General features: G+C 43.5%; 1 protein-coding gene across 5 annotated transcripts in view; it reads right to left on the bottom strand.

Annotated features, from left to right (window-relative positions):
• ARHGAP10 (Rho GTPase activating protein 10) overlaps positions 1-15,468 on the bottom strand; it is a 242,171-nt gene extending 226,703 nt beyond the window's left edge. For 4 of the 5 annotated variants that reach the window (XM_081077086.1, XM_081077089.1, XM_081077088.1 and 1 more), the window contains exon 1: positions 15,067-15,435. In XM_081077086.1, the coding sequence (XP_080933212.1) occupies positions 15,067-15,220 (154 nt within the window). In that variant the 5' untranslated portion in view covers positions 15,221-15,435. Of the gene's footprint in view, positions 1-15,066 lie in introns of all 5 variants that reach the window. The other variant, XM_081077090.1, reaches the window with a different exon arrangement.
• Positions 15,469-17,846: the final 2,378 nt, after the last annotated feature.

Genomic DNA, 17,846 nt, shown 5'->3' with positions numbered 1-17,846 from the left:
ACATCTGGGATTTAAGAAAAAAGGATTCTCACAGCTGTTTTACATTGAAAATATTTTATATGCACCTTCATTTAAACCAATTCAACATATAAAAATGGATATTCACATACATGTAAAAAAAATAGATTGGGAGATAACCATTCACTTTAAAAGAATCATCACTGATCCCTCTCGCATAATAAACAGTTTAGTTACATCTGAACTGGGATAGGTTACACACACACACACACACACACACACACACACACACCACACAACACACATATACACCCACATGATATAAGCCCACAGAGCTGAATATGTATTCATTCCATTCCATTCTATTTAGCTTTTCATCCCATTTTAACTCAGAATTTTGGTACACATTCATTAAACTGATACCACAATCTGGCACCCTTCTTTCTAAGGTGGCCCTGACACCTTCCAAAGGTCCAGCATTCACTGATGCACTAGCTTCCACCATGGAACCAACTCTGTGTCACCTTTCTATTCTGTTCTCACTGCACACATTAAACTGAGGAAGTGCATTTACTGAAAACTACACTTCCAGCTTTAACACTTTTAGAAGGAAAACTTCAACATCACAAAAGTTGAAAGTCTTTCTAAGAAGTTGTCTCTGTGTTCTCTGGACAAAGAAGTACTTTTCAAAACGTTTTTGTTCTGCGATTGTCAGGATAAATCAGTCCCGCAGACACTCGGGTAGTCACTGCCAAAAGGCACTGGACCATCTTACAGAACAAAGAACTGCTAACTGCGGTTAAGTGATACATCCTGTTTCTGGATGGATGACTGCTCATCAACAAGTTCATTTGCATAGCCATACAGGCCCTTTGGAGCAGATCAATTAAGACACAGCAGTGGATTCTAAAAGATTTCAGGAGCCACATCAGAAATATTTTATTTAACCATCTCAATTACCCTAGAGTATCAATGAAAATACTCCGAATAAGTCACTTACCCACTTTTAAGTCCTTATTTTACATACCATCCAGCATAGACAATAAAACAGGCTAGGAAAATATTGCCAGAGACTCTCATACAATTTCAGAAGAATATAAACTTATTTGGACAAAGTTTCTGGATGCTTACAGGATCTCTCAGTGGGTTTCAAATTTAAAATTAAACCAGGAATATATAAAACTAGAAAGAAAGAAAAAAAGTGCTGTTCAAGAACAGTTTTCTTTGTTTAAAAGGAAAAAGAATGCAAACTTACTCAAACTTACTGCTGGACGAATCCCACTCACAGAGATCAGCTTTTCTGAGCAATAGTTCTCCAAAATTAAAGAGAATCACTGTCAGTGTCAGAAATTTCAATTAAGCCAGTAAATCATTACGTACTTTCTAAAATATGTTCTTGGCCTACAACAAGTTAAAATGTCATAAATATTAACTATTTTAATCTACTCATTTCCTACAATGATAAGAACGCCTCACAGCCACTCCATACCTCAGTGGTTCAATACTACAAGGCACAGACACTAACCACATCAATAACCTTGACCTTGCATCCAGGCAAGTTGCCCAGACCACAGTCTTCATTTTCACACTCGCATCTCTCCTCCTCTTCTCTATTTGGGTTAAAATCAATCAACCAAGCAATGGGCAAAAATAGAAGGCATACTTATTTTGACTTGCTGTCTTCACATAGTCCCTATGTGCCACACGAAGCCCCTAGGCCTAGATCAAAACAGGTCTGGAAAAGTGACTTTCGAAAATGCAAGTTCTCAGGGCAGCTGGATGGCTGAGTTCCTTAGAGCCCGACCTCTCAACAACAAGGTTGCAGGTTCAATTCCCGCATAGGATGGTGGGCTGCGCCCCCTGCAACTAAAGACTGAAAATGCGACTGGACTTGGAGCTGAGCTGCGCAGCACCTTTCACAACTAGATGGAAGGACAACGACTTGGATCTGATGGGCCCTGGAAAAACACACTGTCCCCCAATATTCCCCAATAAAATTTTTTTAAAAAGCTAGTTCTCTTGCATTGTGGACATCAGCTTTTTTCTCTGTTCTACACATCTCTTTGTTGTGAGCCTCGATGTTCTGTGGAAGCACTCACTTGCTGCCTGCTTCTTCACCCCACTGGTTGGCACATGACCAGGATGGCCGAAGCATACCATCTGCCAAGTCTCCGTGACGGGTCGAGGCTGGCCAAGGGACCAGCACTGACTGACAGGGCCCTTCGGGATGGCAAGCACACATCCAGGTTTGCTCACAGCAATCTCTGCTTATGCCTGTTGTCTTGGCATAATTTTACTGTCTCAAGTATCCTGCTTTAAAGTATTCGGCCTCCCTATCTTCCAAAGCAGGGTTTCTCAACCTCGGCACAATTCACACTTTGAGCTGGATCGTTCTTTGGGGCAGGGGAGGCTGTTCTGAGCATGACAGGATGTTCACGGCATAGTCAGCCTCTACCCACTGCACACCAGGAGCACCTCCCAGTTACCACAACCAAACATGTCTCCAGGGGCTCAAAAATCATCCATTTGACAATGACTGCTCTAAGGAAAAGGAATCCTTCTCTGAATTCTCAGAAGACATAAACTTAACCTAATACCATCATGGAAAAAGTGCCAACATGAGGGTCGACCACCTGGGGGAAATGCTTGAGACGCAGAAAGAGACCTCATAACACTGTCTGAACCCCTGGGTTCAGGTATATGGAAAGCAAGCCCCCTCCATGGACTTCACTTGCAAAACTTCCCTTTTTTGCTTCAACTGGTTGGGGTTGGGTTTCTCTCACTCAAACTGAAGGAAACGAATGAGGATACATAGTACGTTTTCTGTCAAAATTTGACCTATCAAAAAAGAAAAGGGGGGTTCATGTTCATTCTAAATGCTATGCGATGCTTTCCACAAAAATAGGCCACCGACTCTAGCTCCAAGGACACAACCAAGGACTGCTCCAGGAAAGTCCTAGCATCCCTCCCTTCGTTTGAAGAACCTGAATGTCTCTCCACTTCAGCTCCTAGAAGGCATGCTGTGTGCCTCCCGTCAGTACATCCAGACGGACAGAGAAGAAAGGGGCTGTCTGCACACCACCGCACTTGCAGAGAGAGTTAGTAGTCTTTCCTAAGCATTGCTTTCTTCTAGGAATTGTTTCTTAACGTAGTTAAAACCTAAGCAGTTAGCTAAAGGGGAAGAAAAGATATTTCTAAATCATAAATAATTACTACATTTTTAACTCTTCTAGGTTCTATTCTTCCTCTTCTCTCAAACAAAAAGGCAGCAATCGGAAGTCCTAGAATCTCCCCAGATGTTGTCAGAAGCATTTTTTTCTCTGTAGACATCCAAACAGAACCAGCAAAATTCCACTGAGATAGAACAGAAAAATCAGCAGTGTCTCCCAGTGCAAAAGAAAAAAGTGTTTCAATTTAACACTTTAAACAAAAAAACAAAAACAAAAGAAAAAACAAAACAAAAAAAAAAACAAGATTAAGGAATATTTGAATGAAGTATTCAATTTTAAGAGCCAGCAGAATGAAGTCTGAAATAAAGGCATTTCTTGGTGTTTTAAAGGCTCTTTATCTAGGCACTTCTATTTTTTCTCGCCTTCCCCTCATTACCTTACTAACATAGTTTTCCATCTATGTTACAGCCATCCAATTCAAACTGAGACAACTGTTACAAGTCACATATTATTTATTAACCAGAATAAGAATGGGTGGGGCAAGAAATCAAAACAGAATTACGGAAAACTATCTTGTCACTAAAATGCATCAGTTAATAACTTACTCAATGTCCTGAAACCAATCTACAAATTTTCCTGGGTCTGCACCCATCATTTCCATCCCTTCTGTAATTTAAATAGATGAAGGATGTTTTCCCCCTCCCCCGGAACCTGAATTTCATCTTCTATATTCTAAACCACACAGCACTCTGGAATATTCTGAATTGTCATTCTCCTCCTCTATGTTGGATACTTTCCGCTTGCTCAAACGTCACCCATCACCCCATGACTTGGGGGAGCTATCTGCCCCACAGGCTCATGTCTTTTCCTGGCACTATCTTCTCAACCCCCTGCCATCGGGCTCCTATCCCTGCTGTGCCACAAACTGCTCTCCCAGCTCTTAGGAAGGACAATTTCTTGCTAGAGCAATTTCACCTGGACTCACCATACTTGACACCTCTGTAGCATGGCCTTGTCTAGTCCCTCCTACTTTCTGAAACATTCTCAGCTTGGGCGACCCTCTCCCGGTTATCCATCTCTCCCTGTCAACAGCTACTGCTCTCAAATCTCCTTTCGCGGCTCTTCTTCTATCCATTCCTTAAAAGTTGGTTTTCCTCAGGATTTGAGTCCCCTGCCTTCTCCCTCTGTGTTCTCTCTGGACAGGTCTTGCTATCCAGTTGCATGGTATTTCCTATTATAGGCTGTGTCCCCAGAATTTTCTCATTTCTGTAACTCTATTCCCTGTTCCTGAAATGCATACTCACAAAAAACAAAAAAACTACTGAATATGCCCAGTGTATCTCTCAGAAGCATCTCAGCCTCAACATAATCAACACCAAAAACATATCCTCTCCCACAAAACCTGTTCCTCGGGCTGCACTACCTCGGTCAACAGCACTCAACTGTCCCAGCTGGGAACTGAGGAATTATCTTGGATGCCTCTTCCCTCTGCCGCCACAGCCCATCACCCACCAATGCTGGCAGCCTCTAAATCTTGACTTGAAAAGCTGCCTCTCCTGCCACCAAAGTCTGGCCTAGGTGACTGACCTCCATGCCTGCGTTCTTCATATCCATCCTCACAGCCGCAGCTTGACAAACCTTTCTGAAATGCAATTCAGATGATGCCAATCCCCTGCTCAGAACGTTTCAGCCACGTCCTGCTGTCCTCAGAATGAAGTCTGAAGTCTTTAACCTGTTTTTCCGGGCCCTTCCCAAGCACTCTGGAGCCCTGATCTTCCCGCTCTGCACGAGCTCCCTGGCCCACTCCCCGGGCCACCTGAGCTGTTCTCCCAGCTGAAGCACCAGCTCCCTCTGGCATCCAGGCAGCACCTCACTGTGCTGGGAGAAGTCTTATTCCCTGCTTGCTCTCAGTGTGGCACGTTCCTAGCTTTCCTCTTGGTCTCAGCTTAGAAGTTACAACTTCCGTGAAGTTTTCTTTCACCTCCTGTCAGTCCTGTTAACTACCAAACATCCACTCTGACTCAACAGTGTGAATGACATTGCTTGTTTAATTACTCTTCTGTCTCCTCCACTGGAACTTGAACTTCTGCACAGATACACAGGGTCTCTTTTCACTGTTAAAACTCTAGCAACTAGACCGAAATAGATGGAGTTATTATAGCAATGACTGTGAACAGGTTTTTAAATTTTCTTCTACACTTAGCGAACACATATACATACAGTTCACTGTGGTTCAGAGAGTTTTCCAAACGTGGTTCAGGCAGTTTTCCAAACGCGTATTACAAATAAGTAGCTAATTTAGTCCTAGCAACATTTAGGGAGATCAAATTAGTGTCTACATTTTGCAAAAGAGGAAATCAAGGCACAGAGAAGTTAAGCAAGTTGCCCAAGGTCACACTGTAAGTAAATCTGACTTCAAAGACCATGATCTTTAATGTTTGCTGCGCTGCCTTTGACCCGCATCTTACAAAAGAAAAACAAAACTATCCATCAGAATGACAGAGGTACTCTCTGCCAGATTCTCAAAAGTAATGACTTGTCAATGACCCTCCACTCCCTTGTACTTTTTTGGTTTTGTCCCCAAAACTTTCAAGTAATATGCTGGATTTCAACACACTATCCGAGATGGTTTCTCCTATGTAATAAGTTAGAGGCCTATATCCAACCCTTCAAACTATCGTTAGCTTGAAAGAGAGAAAGAACATGTGTCCACAGACTAGTTCTCCTGCCACTATTGTTAAAGCCACAGCTGTGCTCAAGTTCCACCAAAGGAAGTCAGGATAGTGCACTTTTAATAATAACCAATAATAATGACAGGGAACAGCATCAGCGCCGCCTCCTGCCAAGGGCCAGGCAGAGTTCTAAGATCTTTGAATAGGTCACATGAGGAATAAATAATCCCACCTCATGAGGTATCTCACTCTCTCCATTTTACTAATTAAAAACAAAACCAGAAAGTTGGGCACTGAGGGTTTAAGTAACTTGCCCAAGGTCACATTGTTCATATGCAGTGGAGCCAGCTTTATAGTGAGCGATAAAAGCATGGTTTTGCCTTTTTTAGAGAGCGTGAAACCTCCTGTATTCAGACCTGCGGTGACACTCTTCTGGCCAAATCGATTTCCTCCAGCCACACCGCTCCCCGGGACTTGCTCCGGGTGGTGACGGAAGACTCGTACTGGCACCCACGGGCAGACAGTCCCTGTGGGTGAACTAGTCAACAAAGATGGAGCAATCACACTCACCATTGAAATATTAAGTGGCACAGGATTAACATCTTCCTCAGGAAGCACAGGGAGGAAATTCTAGTTCAACTAGGGAGGCAGGCCTCGTCGTGGCAGCAATATACGTGTGATTCCAGTCAATCTCAGGACTTAAAGAGATGGCCGCCCTTGGAGTGTAAAGTGTCAGGGATGGGTGGGTGGGTGTGTGTGTGTTTAAAGAGACAGATGTCAAGACTTTCTTATGACAAAAGCATCTCCTTGGCCAGTCTATAAATTGTGCTCCTGTATCAGGATAATTAAGTAAAGCAAGCTGTGGTTCCTGTTTGCTTAGAGGCCAATTATGAAGTACCAACCAATCCCCGCCTAAAAATCACATTCATCTGACCTAACTAGACTGACAATTACCAGAGGGCTTAATGTGTGCTGTGTTTACGAATACAAACATCATTTTGTTTTCTGCCTACTCATACTGGCAGTCTGGTTTCAATACAGTCAAAAGGTTTTTAAAGATTATTTTTGTTTGAGTCAGACCAGTTATTTCTTACTGTCCAGAAATTTAAACTGGCTTGCTCTAATGATCCACACTAACCTGATCACATAAAAATGTCAAAATTAAGTTTTATTACATGTCTTCAAAATCCATGGATTCATTACTTAAAGATTGTTCACAAAGCTAGTGTTTTAAAGTTCATAAAATTAATTATAATAAGGCTTGCATACTGAATAAACTCTCTAACTATATTGCAATCAAAAAATTAACGGGATAAAATACATCATAGAACATCTTACGTTATTTACATAACTTCAACTGACAAGTCTTTTACATGCCACCTGTAGAAAAAAGAGGTTGAACTACGTGAAACAGAGCTACACATATTCACATGGATAAATCTCACAAATAAGATGTTGAGGGGAAAAAGAAGTTGCAGAACACATAGTATGAAACCATTATATAAAGTCTAAAAACATGCAAAACATACTATTTATTAGGAATGCATACAGGTGAATTAAAATGCGTGAAAATCACACACACCACAGTTGAGAGAGCTGCTACCTCGTGGGGAGAGAGGCTGGATGCTACTGGGGAAAGGCCGACAGAAAGCTTTCATTTCTTAAACTGAGAGGCAAACACAGATGTGTTTATTATGAGCTCCTTTAATAGTCTTTTTTTCTATTTCCAAAATATCTCATAAACTTTTAAAGGAAAAAAAAAAGCTTAATACTAAAATAAGGGAAGAAAGTTAAAATTTACTCTACAAGGGTGGGATGAGGAATGGGGGAGAAAGGAGGGTCTAACAGAAGGGGAGAGGTGAACACAGAGAGCCTGCGGGGAAGGAAATACTTTTCGGAGTGGAGGTTTGTATCTAGTAAGTAGTCCAAAATCAATACAATCTCTGATGTCTATAGTTATTATACAAATTAGCAATCAGTTTTGTTTACAATAATCATGCCAGGGCACCTTAAAATTCATAATATTTTAAATCATGGTCATTGTGCTAAGCTAATAAGAATAGTCTCCTAACTAGATCATGAAATGTACACATATTCCAGATACCCAAGATTTATAATAACTTCCCCTAACAGAAAACCGCAGTTACACCCCCTTTGTGGAAACAGCTTATTATTGTGGTTAAGAGTTTGGGAGTGAGACAAATGTAGGTTCACATTCCAGCACCACCACGGACAAATTGATCTGGACCAGCTCGTACCCTCTCCAAATACAGTATACTAATCTGAAAAGGGGGAAATACTAACCTAACTCATTGAGTAAGTCTTCACGTAAAATAATATAATGCCTGCCCTGAATGTAGCAAAGTAAAGCAAATAGTAAATGCTTAATAAAAGTTAGCTACTATTACTATAATTATTTAAATTATATACTGCTTAAATAACACAAAACATTTTTCGAATATCGTTTGTAATCGCCTACTTGTCTCTGGAATGAAATGTCCCTAAAAGTAATGTAGTAAAAACATCAAGACACCTTTAATCAGAATTATAATCTAGAAATTTCTAAACACTCAGCTACAAATCCTGAAATAAAGCCCAGTTTTCTTTAAACAAGATGGAGAAAGTCAAAGGCAATGCAAGACCACACGGAAACCTGTAAGTGAATGTTTTCATAGCCATGTTTCCTACAGTATCAAACTTTAAAAAAAGCAACAAAAGACATCAGATGTTAACTGTGGAGAAACGTAACCACTTTTCCTATTCACTGCCACATACAGTCAGCAATCACTTAAAGCATGATTTATAGTAACTTGTAGACGACACAATAATTGTATTACACAATAATTGTATTACATTTTTCGTAATTCTTGCCTCTCTCAGATGCAAACACACCAAAATCACAAGGTGATAAATATCCGGCTACTGGAGTCACAGGTTTCAAAACAGTTTCTTTGGGAATTTGTCCAGGGGACTTTCAAGATTCTTTTGTGAAGGATAGGATTACCTAACAGCTCTTAGGGACATCTACCCGTTTTAGAGATGTCTCTGCTGCCTTCTCTTCCTCATTGAGAATTCCCCAGAGCAAACACAAGCACTGTCCATTAAGTTGTTAGGGTTTTCTGCGTGGTAAACACTCAAGTTAAAAAAGCGTCACTGTAGTCACTGTAATTCCTAAGGATCTGAAAGCTCCAGTCAGTGATGGTGTCTCCTCAGTACCCTCCGCAGAGCTATCTTGGTCACCTCCACTCTCCCTTATCATGTCCTGGATGAGAAGCCTGCTGCTGACAGCTTGTGAGACAGACAGCAGCCTTGGTGACAGCTCGTATTTTATCTTCAAATCTTTGTGAATCAGAGCTAATTCTGGAAAATATTTTCCCAAGATGCCATTTAGCTGTGATTCATCAACTTCCTTTAAGATTTCCTAGCCTTCTGAACTGTAGTTGAGACCTTGGAAGCCTTTCCAGAGTTTGGCAAATTGGTCTGTCTTCGTCACTGGTAATGATGATTTGGACCAATCATACTCTTGGTATGTAAAAGGTTAGATACCAGCTTCTGGGCCAGAGCAGCTGCTTTTCAGGCAAGAAAGGGGCCTTGATATTAAAAGATCCCCGCAATTCAGATAATGGCTAACATTTGAATGCTTATTTTAAACGCTTTACATGTACTAACTCATTTAATCCATCTAGTAACCCTATAGGTAGATATTATAATCTGTTTTACAGATGACAACATCAATACAGAAAAGCTAAGCGACTTGACCACCGCTCCATGGCTAGCGAGGAGCTGGGCTAGGACATGGACCCAAACACACTAATACCTGCTCTTGCCTCAGCCTGCGATCTTCATCTTGTATACTGTACTGTCTCACCAACTGTTTTAAAAATTAAACACAAAAATACTTCCTTCTCTTCCAAAAGTCAACAATGCTCCCTTGCCCCCCCCAAAAAACTAAGCATACAGGAGGTGTTCAAAGGAACCCAGCAGATGGCAGGGCAAGCCAAAGCCAATGTGTCAGGAAGACACTGGAAAACATCACACAACTGACCAGCAAACATTCTAAACAAACGTTCTAAACAAACATTTAGAATGCCTCTGGTGCCAGTGGGCTCGAAACAGGAACTACTCTAATGGAGTGAGGGACCACTTGCAGTGTGTAAAGCTTTTAAAATCTGAGTGGGGCCACATCCTAGTCAAGTCAGATAGTAATTATTTTTATAGCAAGTCTACATTCATATTATAGACCACCCCCAGGTAGTAAAACCCCGAGCCAGAGTTTAAGGCTCGTCCCAGGCAAAGCCCTAATATGTGTGTGTGTGGGGGGGGGGGGTAGAGGGGGGTGTAGGATGTCCATGTAATTTCTTTGGGCCAAAGAATATATATGAGTATTCTTTTCCATCCAGGCAAATATTACATTTTAAAATACATTTTGTTTCTATACCTCTCTAAATCCACTTAACAGTAGAATCAGCACGAAATTTACAGTTATACCTCTCTGTCAAAATTAGGGTACCAAGTAGCAGAAAACCCCACTGAAACTGGCTTACATCATTTATCAAGATATGCAGAGGTAGGCTTCAGGCAAAGAACAATTTGTGGCCCCCACAACGGCATTAAAACCCAGACTCAGTTATCTCTCTGCTCCACAGTCCTTGCTTTGGCTCCGCTCAGGGTACCAAGATGGTGGCAGCAGATGTAGGCCCCACAGCTAGACACCGCAGAAAAGGAGTCAAGAACTCGTTTTATGAGACTCCTCACGCGACAGGAAATCTTTTCTGCAATCTCCCCCAGGCTTCCTATCATGTCTCACTAGCCAAATCTGAGCTATCTCCTCCTTCTTAAATTAGTTACCAACCCAGAAAATAGGTTTACCACAAATGAGTTAGAGTTCAGTGATTCTCAACCCTGACTGCACAGTCTTTTTTTTTTCTACAGCTTCCCACGTGATTCTGAAGGTCAGCTTAGGAGTGAGAACCACTGAGACTTATCACAATTACCTCTAACCTGAGTCACTTGGGAAAGGGTGTAGACCCCTAAACAAAATTTGGATTGTCAGACAGAAAAAAAGACAATCTTTTTATTGTTTGGCTGGACAAACAATAGAGCCCACACAACCACTTTACATCTGTGTTTTCCAAACACTTTCACACCATTTTATTCACTCCTCAAGGCTTTCTACAGCAGTCCCATTTTACAAATAAGGAAAGTGAGGCTGGTGTTTCTGAAGTGAAATTATTTTAAGTCTTGCAAATCGCCCTATGTTTCAGTACAACAGCAACTTGAAAACATTTCTCCAAAAGGAATTACCACATGAACCATTATCTCTGAAACAGTAAACACAGAGCAAAAGGGAACTTTTATGTTCTCTTGAGGAAAACAAAGTAAAAATCACTGAAATAACAAAGCCTAAAAGAAGTACTAAGGCCAAGAGTTGGGAGACTTGAATTCTAGTCCTGGTTTGTCACTAACACCCTTCTCCATATCTGGGATAAGAGCAGTCTCACTTAGGAGGGCCCCTTCCAGCTGTTTTCTCTTTCCCTCCCTCCTCCCTCCCCACCCTCCATCCTCTGTCTGTCTCTCTCACACATCCACAAAGCTAGACAATCTAAGTTTACTAAAGAACACTTTATATAGCTACGTAAATGCTGAAGAACTGTGAAGACTATTTTTTCAAAATGTGTATTTCCCTCTAGTATACACTATATTCTCTCAAGAATACCTAATGCAAAATTTATTAGAAAGGCATATACGACTTATTGTTGTTTCTGACAAATACGCTACATTTCTACAAAACCATAAGCATCTGACACTACATGGACTTCACATGAAAGGCTTACAGAAGTTTAAACTGTATTGAAAGAGGACACTGGTTATTCTAAGAAAGGAAAGGAGTGAAAAAAAGAAAAAGCACTAAAAAGCCATTTAAACAAAGACTCCGTTGAATTGAGTGAATAATCTCCCCATCTACCACATAAGTCAAGGATCCTGGACTGTTCTCTCTGGAACTCATCCCTACCCCACTGCCACCTCCACCCCACACACAGATGGCAAATATTATCTCTCAACTATCTCGTTCCCATCATGTGGAACTTCTGCCGAAAGGCCTTCAGTGATACTCTGCAGGATAACATCCACATTCCCAAACTCGCTTTTATGGTCCCCCATAATCTGCAACTGACCTTCCTGTTCATCCCATTCCATGCCCCAAAATGAAATCTGCATTCCAGCCAAATTGGTCCTCATTGTGGTGTTCTAGTTTCTTCTCAGCTGTTTCCAACCTGACAAGGTTCTACTCCGTACTTTAAAACACCAATGGGTTCCCAAACTTCCAGCAAATCTCCTCCACTCTAACCTACGACAAACTCTTATTCCTGGCAGTTAGAATACTCACTCACTTGTCGCTGACTTAGTCTTTTCAGCACATGTGTCTGGATATTCTCTGTTTCTCCAAGAACTTAGCACCACGCAGAGAGGACATGTTCCCTGGATAGAACCTTATTCAACTTGAGGACAATAAACTCAAGGACAAGGGCCTCTACCTTATTACCTCCTTTTTATCTCAATCCCAATATTTACAAATTGCAGGTGTTAAGTATTTTCCGATTGCTACATTACTGAACTCAGCAGTCACCTTCCAGCTCTTAGAGAACTGACTCCAACTTCTCTAAATATTTATGGAATATTCAAAGCGTAAAGACATCAAAATTACATAAATCCAACAAGTATTTAGCATATGCAGGAGGCATCTTACAGAGCAATTAAAAATAGAAATCACTTAAACACCCAATTCTGAAAATGCACAAAATGCCATGTTTGCAAAACCATGCAAAACACATGAAAATAGAAGCAGTCTGTCCTCCGGGATGGATCGTCATTCTTGCTTGCTGCAGGCCCTCCCTCCACCTCATGTCCTTCCTGGACTGGATTCCCAGATGTTATAGAATGGCTCAACTGGTTAGGCAAACGACTGACCTAACTGCCATTTCAAACAACCTAATCAAGCAATCTCCAAACTCTAATGCCTCTTAGAAGTAGGACAAGAGAAACTGGACACAAAAGACTTAAGTGACCTGCCCAACTGTCATGTAGCCAGGCCTTCACAGTGAAGGCGAATTAACTCAGACGTCCGAACTGAAGTCCAGGGTTCTCAATCTTTGATAGGAACTGGAAGTCAACTTTACGGAATAACCTGGGCAAAGGCAACGTCTTCCTAACGCACCAAAAGTAGGTAAGCTAAAGCTGTGTTACTGTCTTCTTCGGGCAAAGAATTTAAGTTAATTAAACATGATGAGAAAAAAAAAGACACTTTCTGGTTGCTCTCTGAAGCATGATTATAAGTTAATGCTTATCGCAAAGGACAAGAATCAAAAGGAATCAGGTACTAATTTACAAATTCAAGAAAGTCTCCACTCTGGGGAGGAAGGCTGACAGCTGGCCCTCCAGATGCATTAGCTGCTCCTGGAACACCAAGCAAGTGTCCTGTTTGGCAAAAAATAAAATAAAATAAAATAAAAGCACAAACTAATATGCAGTCACATAAATAGTTTTCTACCAGTGATCAAACTGGCTTTGCCATCTGCCTCTCTCCTCAGCTCCCTAGTTCAAGAGATAGCGGCTGTAGCCAGTAAGAGAGAGGGTACACTTCCCCAGCCAGTGACTGTGGTTAATACCAAGCTACACAAGGAAAGAGTTCTTTTCTTCTTGATCACTACACACACACACACACACACACACACACACACACACACCAGGCCCTTCTCCTCCTTTCTACACTTGTGTCTACATATTTACAGCTCCTCCCTACTTCCCACCTAACACATACCTAATGCCAAGACACTGGAGAGCCATCAACCAAATAAGCCCACTAGTCACGTGTCCCAAACAATAATTCCCAATCCTCATTTTGCAACACCAAAGAGGTCACAGAACCAAAAGGAACTTTGGCCATCATCCAAAGAAGCTGAGTGACTTGCTTCCAAAATTACAAGGATGGCTCACTAAGTTCTCGTTAAAACTTATTTCAACTCATTCATTAAGTGAATATTTACTGTTCCAGGCATTGTGCTGGGTACTTGAGACAGTTTTTTTCAGTATGTTTAATCTTCCTTAATACAAAGTGCGGCGGGGAAGGGGGAATTTTTCCCAGAGGAGATGTCCACAAACAAGCATACAAGGGACAAACGCACAAAGCTGCGAGTTACTGAATTGGGAAACTAGGGAAAACAAAGACCCGGACAAGAGACTTGAGAAGCTGGATACTCCTCCAGCCCCGTGCTGGCTGCATGGGCAGGTCGCTTTAAGAGGGAGCAGGGAGCCCTCAGAGGCATCCTCAGAAAGGACCAGGGGTTACAGGTGTGGTCAGGCTGCCCAGCTTCTCATGGGAGCTAATGCCTCCCCATTAACAAAAGCATCACCAATTCAGTGGTCCAGCAGCAAGTTCAACCCACCTCCCTCTTAGATTCTTCTGACACACACACACACACACACACACACACACACACACACACACACACACACACACACACACACACACACACACACACACACACACACACACACACAGTCCTCCTGCAGGCCAATTCACTTCCGAGTTTTTCAAAAGATAAAGAACCGGGAGGAGGGCGTCCCGCGGCCGGGTGGAATTCCCTACGTGCCGGCAGCGTGCCCTGGGGTCGGAGAGCAGGTAGTCTGCTCGCCCTGAGAAGCCCCCGTCTTCGACCCCCCCCCCCCAGCGCAGGAGGGAAGGAATGTGCGGAAGGCGGCAGCACAAAGCCAGGTGGACTTTCTGGTTTAGCACAATGAAGAACCCGGGACAACACTGTCCCCGGAAGATCAGAAACTGACACGCAAAGGGTGCAATGCAACACCCAGTAGGTTTTCAAAGAATTCCCCAAAAGTTCTTTTGGGAGGTCACGAGGCCTCTCAAACATAGTAAAACTGATGTTTCTGTTTCGTAGGAGCCTCGGAGCAGCTTGAAGGTGCAATGAAAGTGCCCTCGGGCGGCCCCGCGGGGGACGCAGGCACCGAGGGGGACCCGGCTGGGGCTGGGGCTGGCGGGCGGCGCTCCCACGCGGGACTCCGGGCTCTGGCCGCAGGCGCGCAGGGGCGGGAAAGGAGACCCACGATCGCCGTCCTGGGAGCCGGGGAGGAACAACGCCAGGACTTGCCGGCCCCGAAGGAACCTCCCGTCCCCCTGGCCGCTGGCCCCGGCCCGGGAGAGTCCGCCTCCCGCGGGGAGAGCCTCCTCCCGCGCCCAGGTCCCCGCTTACTTTTGGTCGCCGCGATGAGGTTCTTCCCGTCCTTGATGAGCTCTTTGATGAACTTGTTGGTCCTCTCGAGCTCCGCTTCGTGGGCGCGGATCCTCTCCCGGAACCACGGGCTGTCGAGGTAGCAGTCGCTGAACTCCAGGGGCTGCAGCCCCATGACTGCGGCGGCCCGCGGCGCGCTCGGGTCGGAGCCCGGCTTCGGGGCCGTGGCCGGCGGGGCCCCGCGGACAGGAAGTCCCGGAGAGGCTAGCGGCCGGGGGCGCACGGCGAGCGCGGCGCGGACATGTCCCTCCGAGCTGCCTCTGGCCGCCCCGAGCCCCGGCGCCCTCCTCCCCGCAGCCCTGCGAAGCCCGGGTGCCCGCGGCCCCGCCCCGCCAGGCCCCCGCGCCGCGGACCCTCCCCGGGGCTCCCGGCCGCCCCGCCCCGGGCACCTCCCAGGCCCGCCCCGCGCTCCGCCGCTCGCCCCCTTCGTTTTCCTCCGCCTTCCTCCTTCCTCCCTTCTCCTCCCTCCCTTCCCTTCCCTTCTCCGGACGCCTCTTCCTTCTCTTCCCCACGCGCAGTTGCCCCTCCTCTTCCTTCGGAGGCTCTCTCGCTCTAGAATGCCGTCCCGGGGCGCCTGGCCCTCCCCTTCGGCTCCCCTTCGGCTCCCCTCTACGGGGTGACTCACTGTCGGCGCCCTGAAGCACAGAACCCGGCAGGGATGAGGACGGACGTCTTAACAGCAGTCTCTTAATTCCCGCAGCCGGGAGACATAACTCCAGAGGTCTGGCAGGCTAGGGGAAATGACTGACTCATCTCATTTATACTGACTGGGACGGACCCTCAGCTGTTAATGGACCCGCATGCAGGGCTCTCTTATTCACGGTTCCCACTTAAAGAAAAAACGTGTGTTAAATTTCCGCTTTAGGGTGAAAGCCTTACAAAGGCAGGGAGCGTTTTCGTGAGTGCCAGGCAGCACCTGTGATATTCTTCTGCATCCACACTGAAAGACTTGGTGGGAGAGAGAGGGTGGCTAAACCACCGAAGAAGAGTTGTTTCTGTTGTATTCAGCAGATTTCATTTGCTTGGGTAGGTAAAGACGATCGTTATTGTTCTAAAAATAACCACCGGAAAACAAAAGCCAGGTTTTGCGTGGTTTTCACGAGGTGGGGGTGATGATCAAATGAGAATTTGTCAGTACACCTGGAAATTTGTCAGTACACAGAATACATTCCGTGTATTCTGAAACAGAACTCAAATGTGTCCCTAAAAAAAGTTAAGCCTTTTTAAATTATTGAAATGTATACCTAAAAGAAATAATTGTAACTATTCATAATGGCAACTAACAGTTTATTATGCAATTATTATGTGCTAGGCACACACTAGAAACTAAACACATTTTTTTACAAGCTTACAACATGTCACATATATGTTTACTAATGATGCTAATATCAATAACAAACTTCAAAGTGATTCTTTAACATTCAGACTCGGAGCTGGGTAATTAAGAATCTGTTTGGAAAGCATGTTGCAAGAGTGTAACTCTCAGGACCAAGTTAAATAAGCCTCCCACTCAATAAGCTCTTTTGTTACAAAACAGCAGGTGAGTGCCTAACCCAAAGATAAATAGATAAACATTGTAACTTTAACGTCTATCCTCCAGAGAGCTCAAAATGTTTTACAAATAACTTTTAGGCCTTGAAAAAGTATCGGGTCCCTACTAAAATCAGCAGGGGCTGGAGTCTACAGAGAAGAAAATAAAAGGCAAACGGGAGGGGGTAAAGACCCTTAAGCATAGAAAGGCTGTAAACAAAACAGTGAGGGCCTGGCAAAACGGCCAAACACTCACAGGCGCTCAATCCTCTAGGCAGAAACCTAAACCTTTCCTCCTAAGGTGGGGCTGCTGACACTTCCTTAAAGTGTTAGGCTAACAGGGTTAACATGTGATCCAGCAACCCCACTCCCTAGGTAGATACCCAAAAGATATGAAAACATGTCCACACAAATACTTGTTCATAGTAGCATTGTTATAACATCCAAAAGGTGGAATCAACCCAAATGTTATTTGCTGACGAACAGATGAACAAAATGTGTACATCCATACAATAGAATATTAATCTATTCAAAGGAATGACATACTGATGCACGTTACGACACCATGAACCTTGAAAACATGACGTTAAGTGAAAGAAGCCAGTCACAAAAGACCACATGTTACTCAATAGGAAATGTCCAGAACAGGGAAACCTATAGAGACACAAAGTAGATTAGTGTTTGCCAGAGGCCGGTGGGTGGTGTCGGAGTACAGTAAGGGATTTCTTTTGAGGATGATGAAAATAATTTAAACTTAGATTTTGGTAATGGTTGCACAACTCTGTGAATATACTAAAAACCACTTAAAAACACTTTACGTGGGAATTTTTTTGGTGTGTGAAATATATCTCAATTAAAAAGTTAAAAAAAAAAAAACAACCCACAACTTAGAAGGGCTGCTTCAGAACTGCCTCTCCTTCCTTACCACTTTTCACTCCCAGCCACAAAAACTGATTCATTCAATGTGGCCAGATCTTTAAATATTTGGACCCCCCCCCATAAAAAGTTGTTTAAAACAATTTCATAACATTGCAAAGATAAACATTGTTACTTGTGTTTACACACACACATACACACACCAGTGTAAAAGAGCAAGTGGATCTGAATCTTAATTCAATACTAAATAAGGCTACTGTAGTCACCAAGAATAGAAGGGCTTAGTTGATTTTTTGATTTTTTTTTATTTTATTTTTTATCCAATTCCACCTTGT

The sequence above is a fragment of the Rhinolophus hipposideros genome, assembly GCF_964194185.1.
Source record: "Rhinolophus hipposideros genome assembly, chromosome: 16".
NCBI classification, from domain to species: Eukaryota; Metazoa; Chordata; class Mammalia; order Chiroptera; family Rhinolophidae; genus Rhinolophus; species Rhinolophus hipposideros.
The sequence above is the reverse complement of the archived record's forward strand: the minus strand, read 5'-3'. Positions and strand labels throughout refer to the sequence as shown.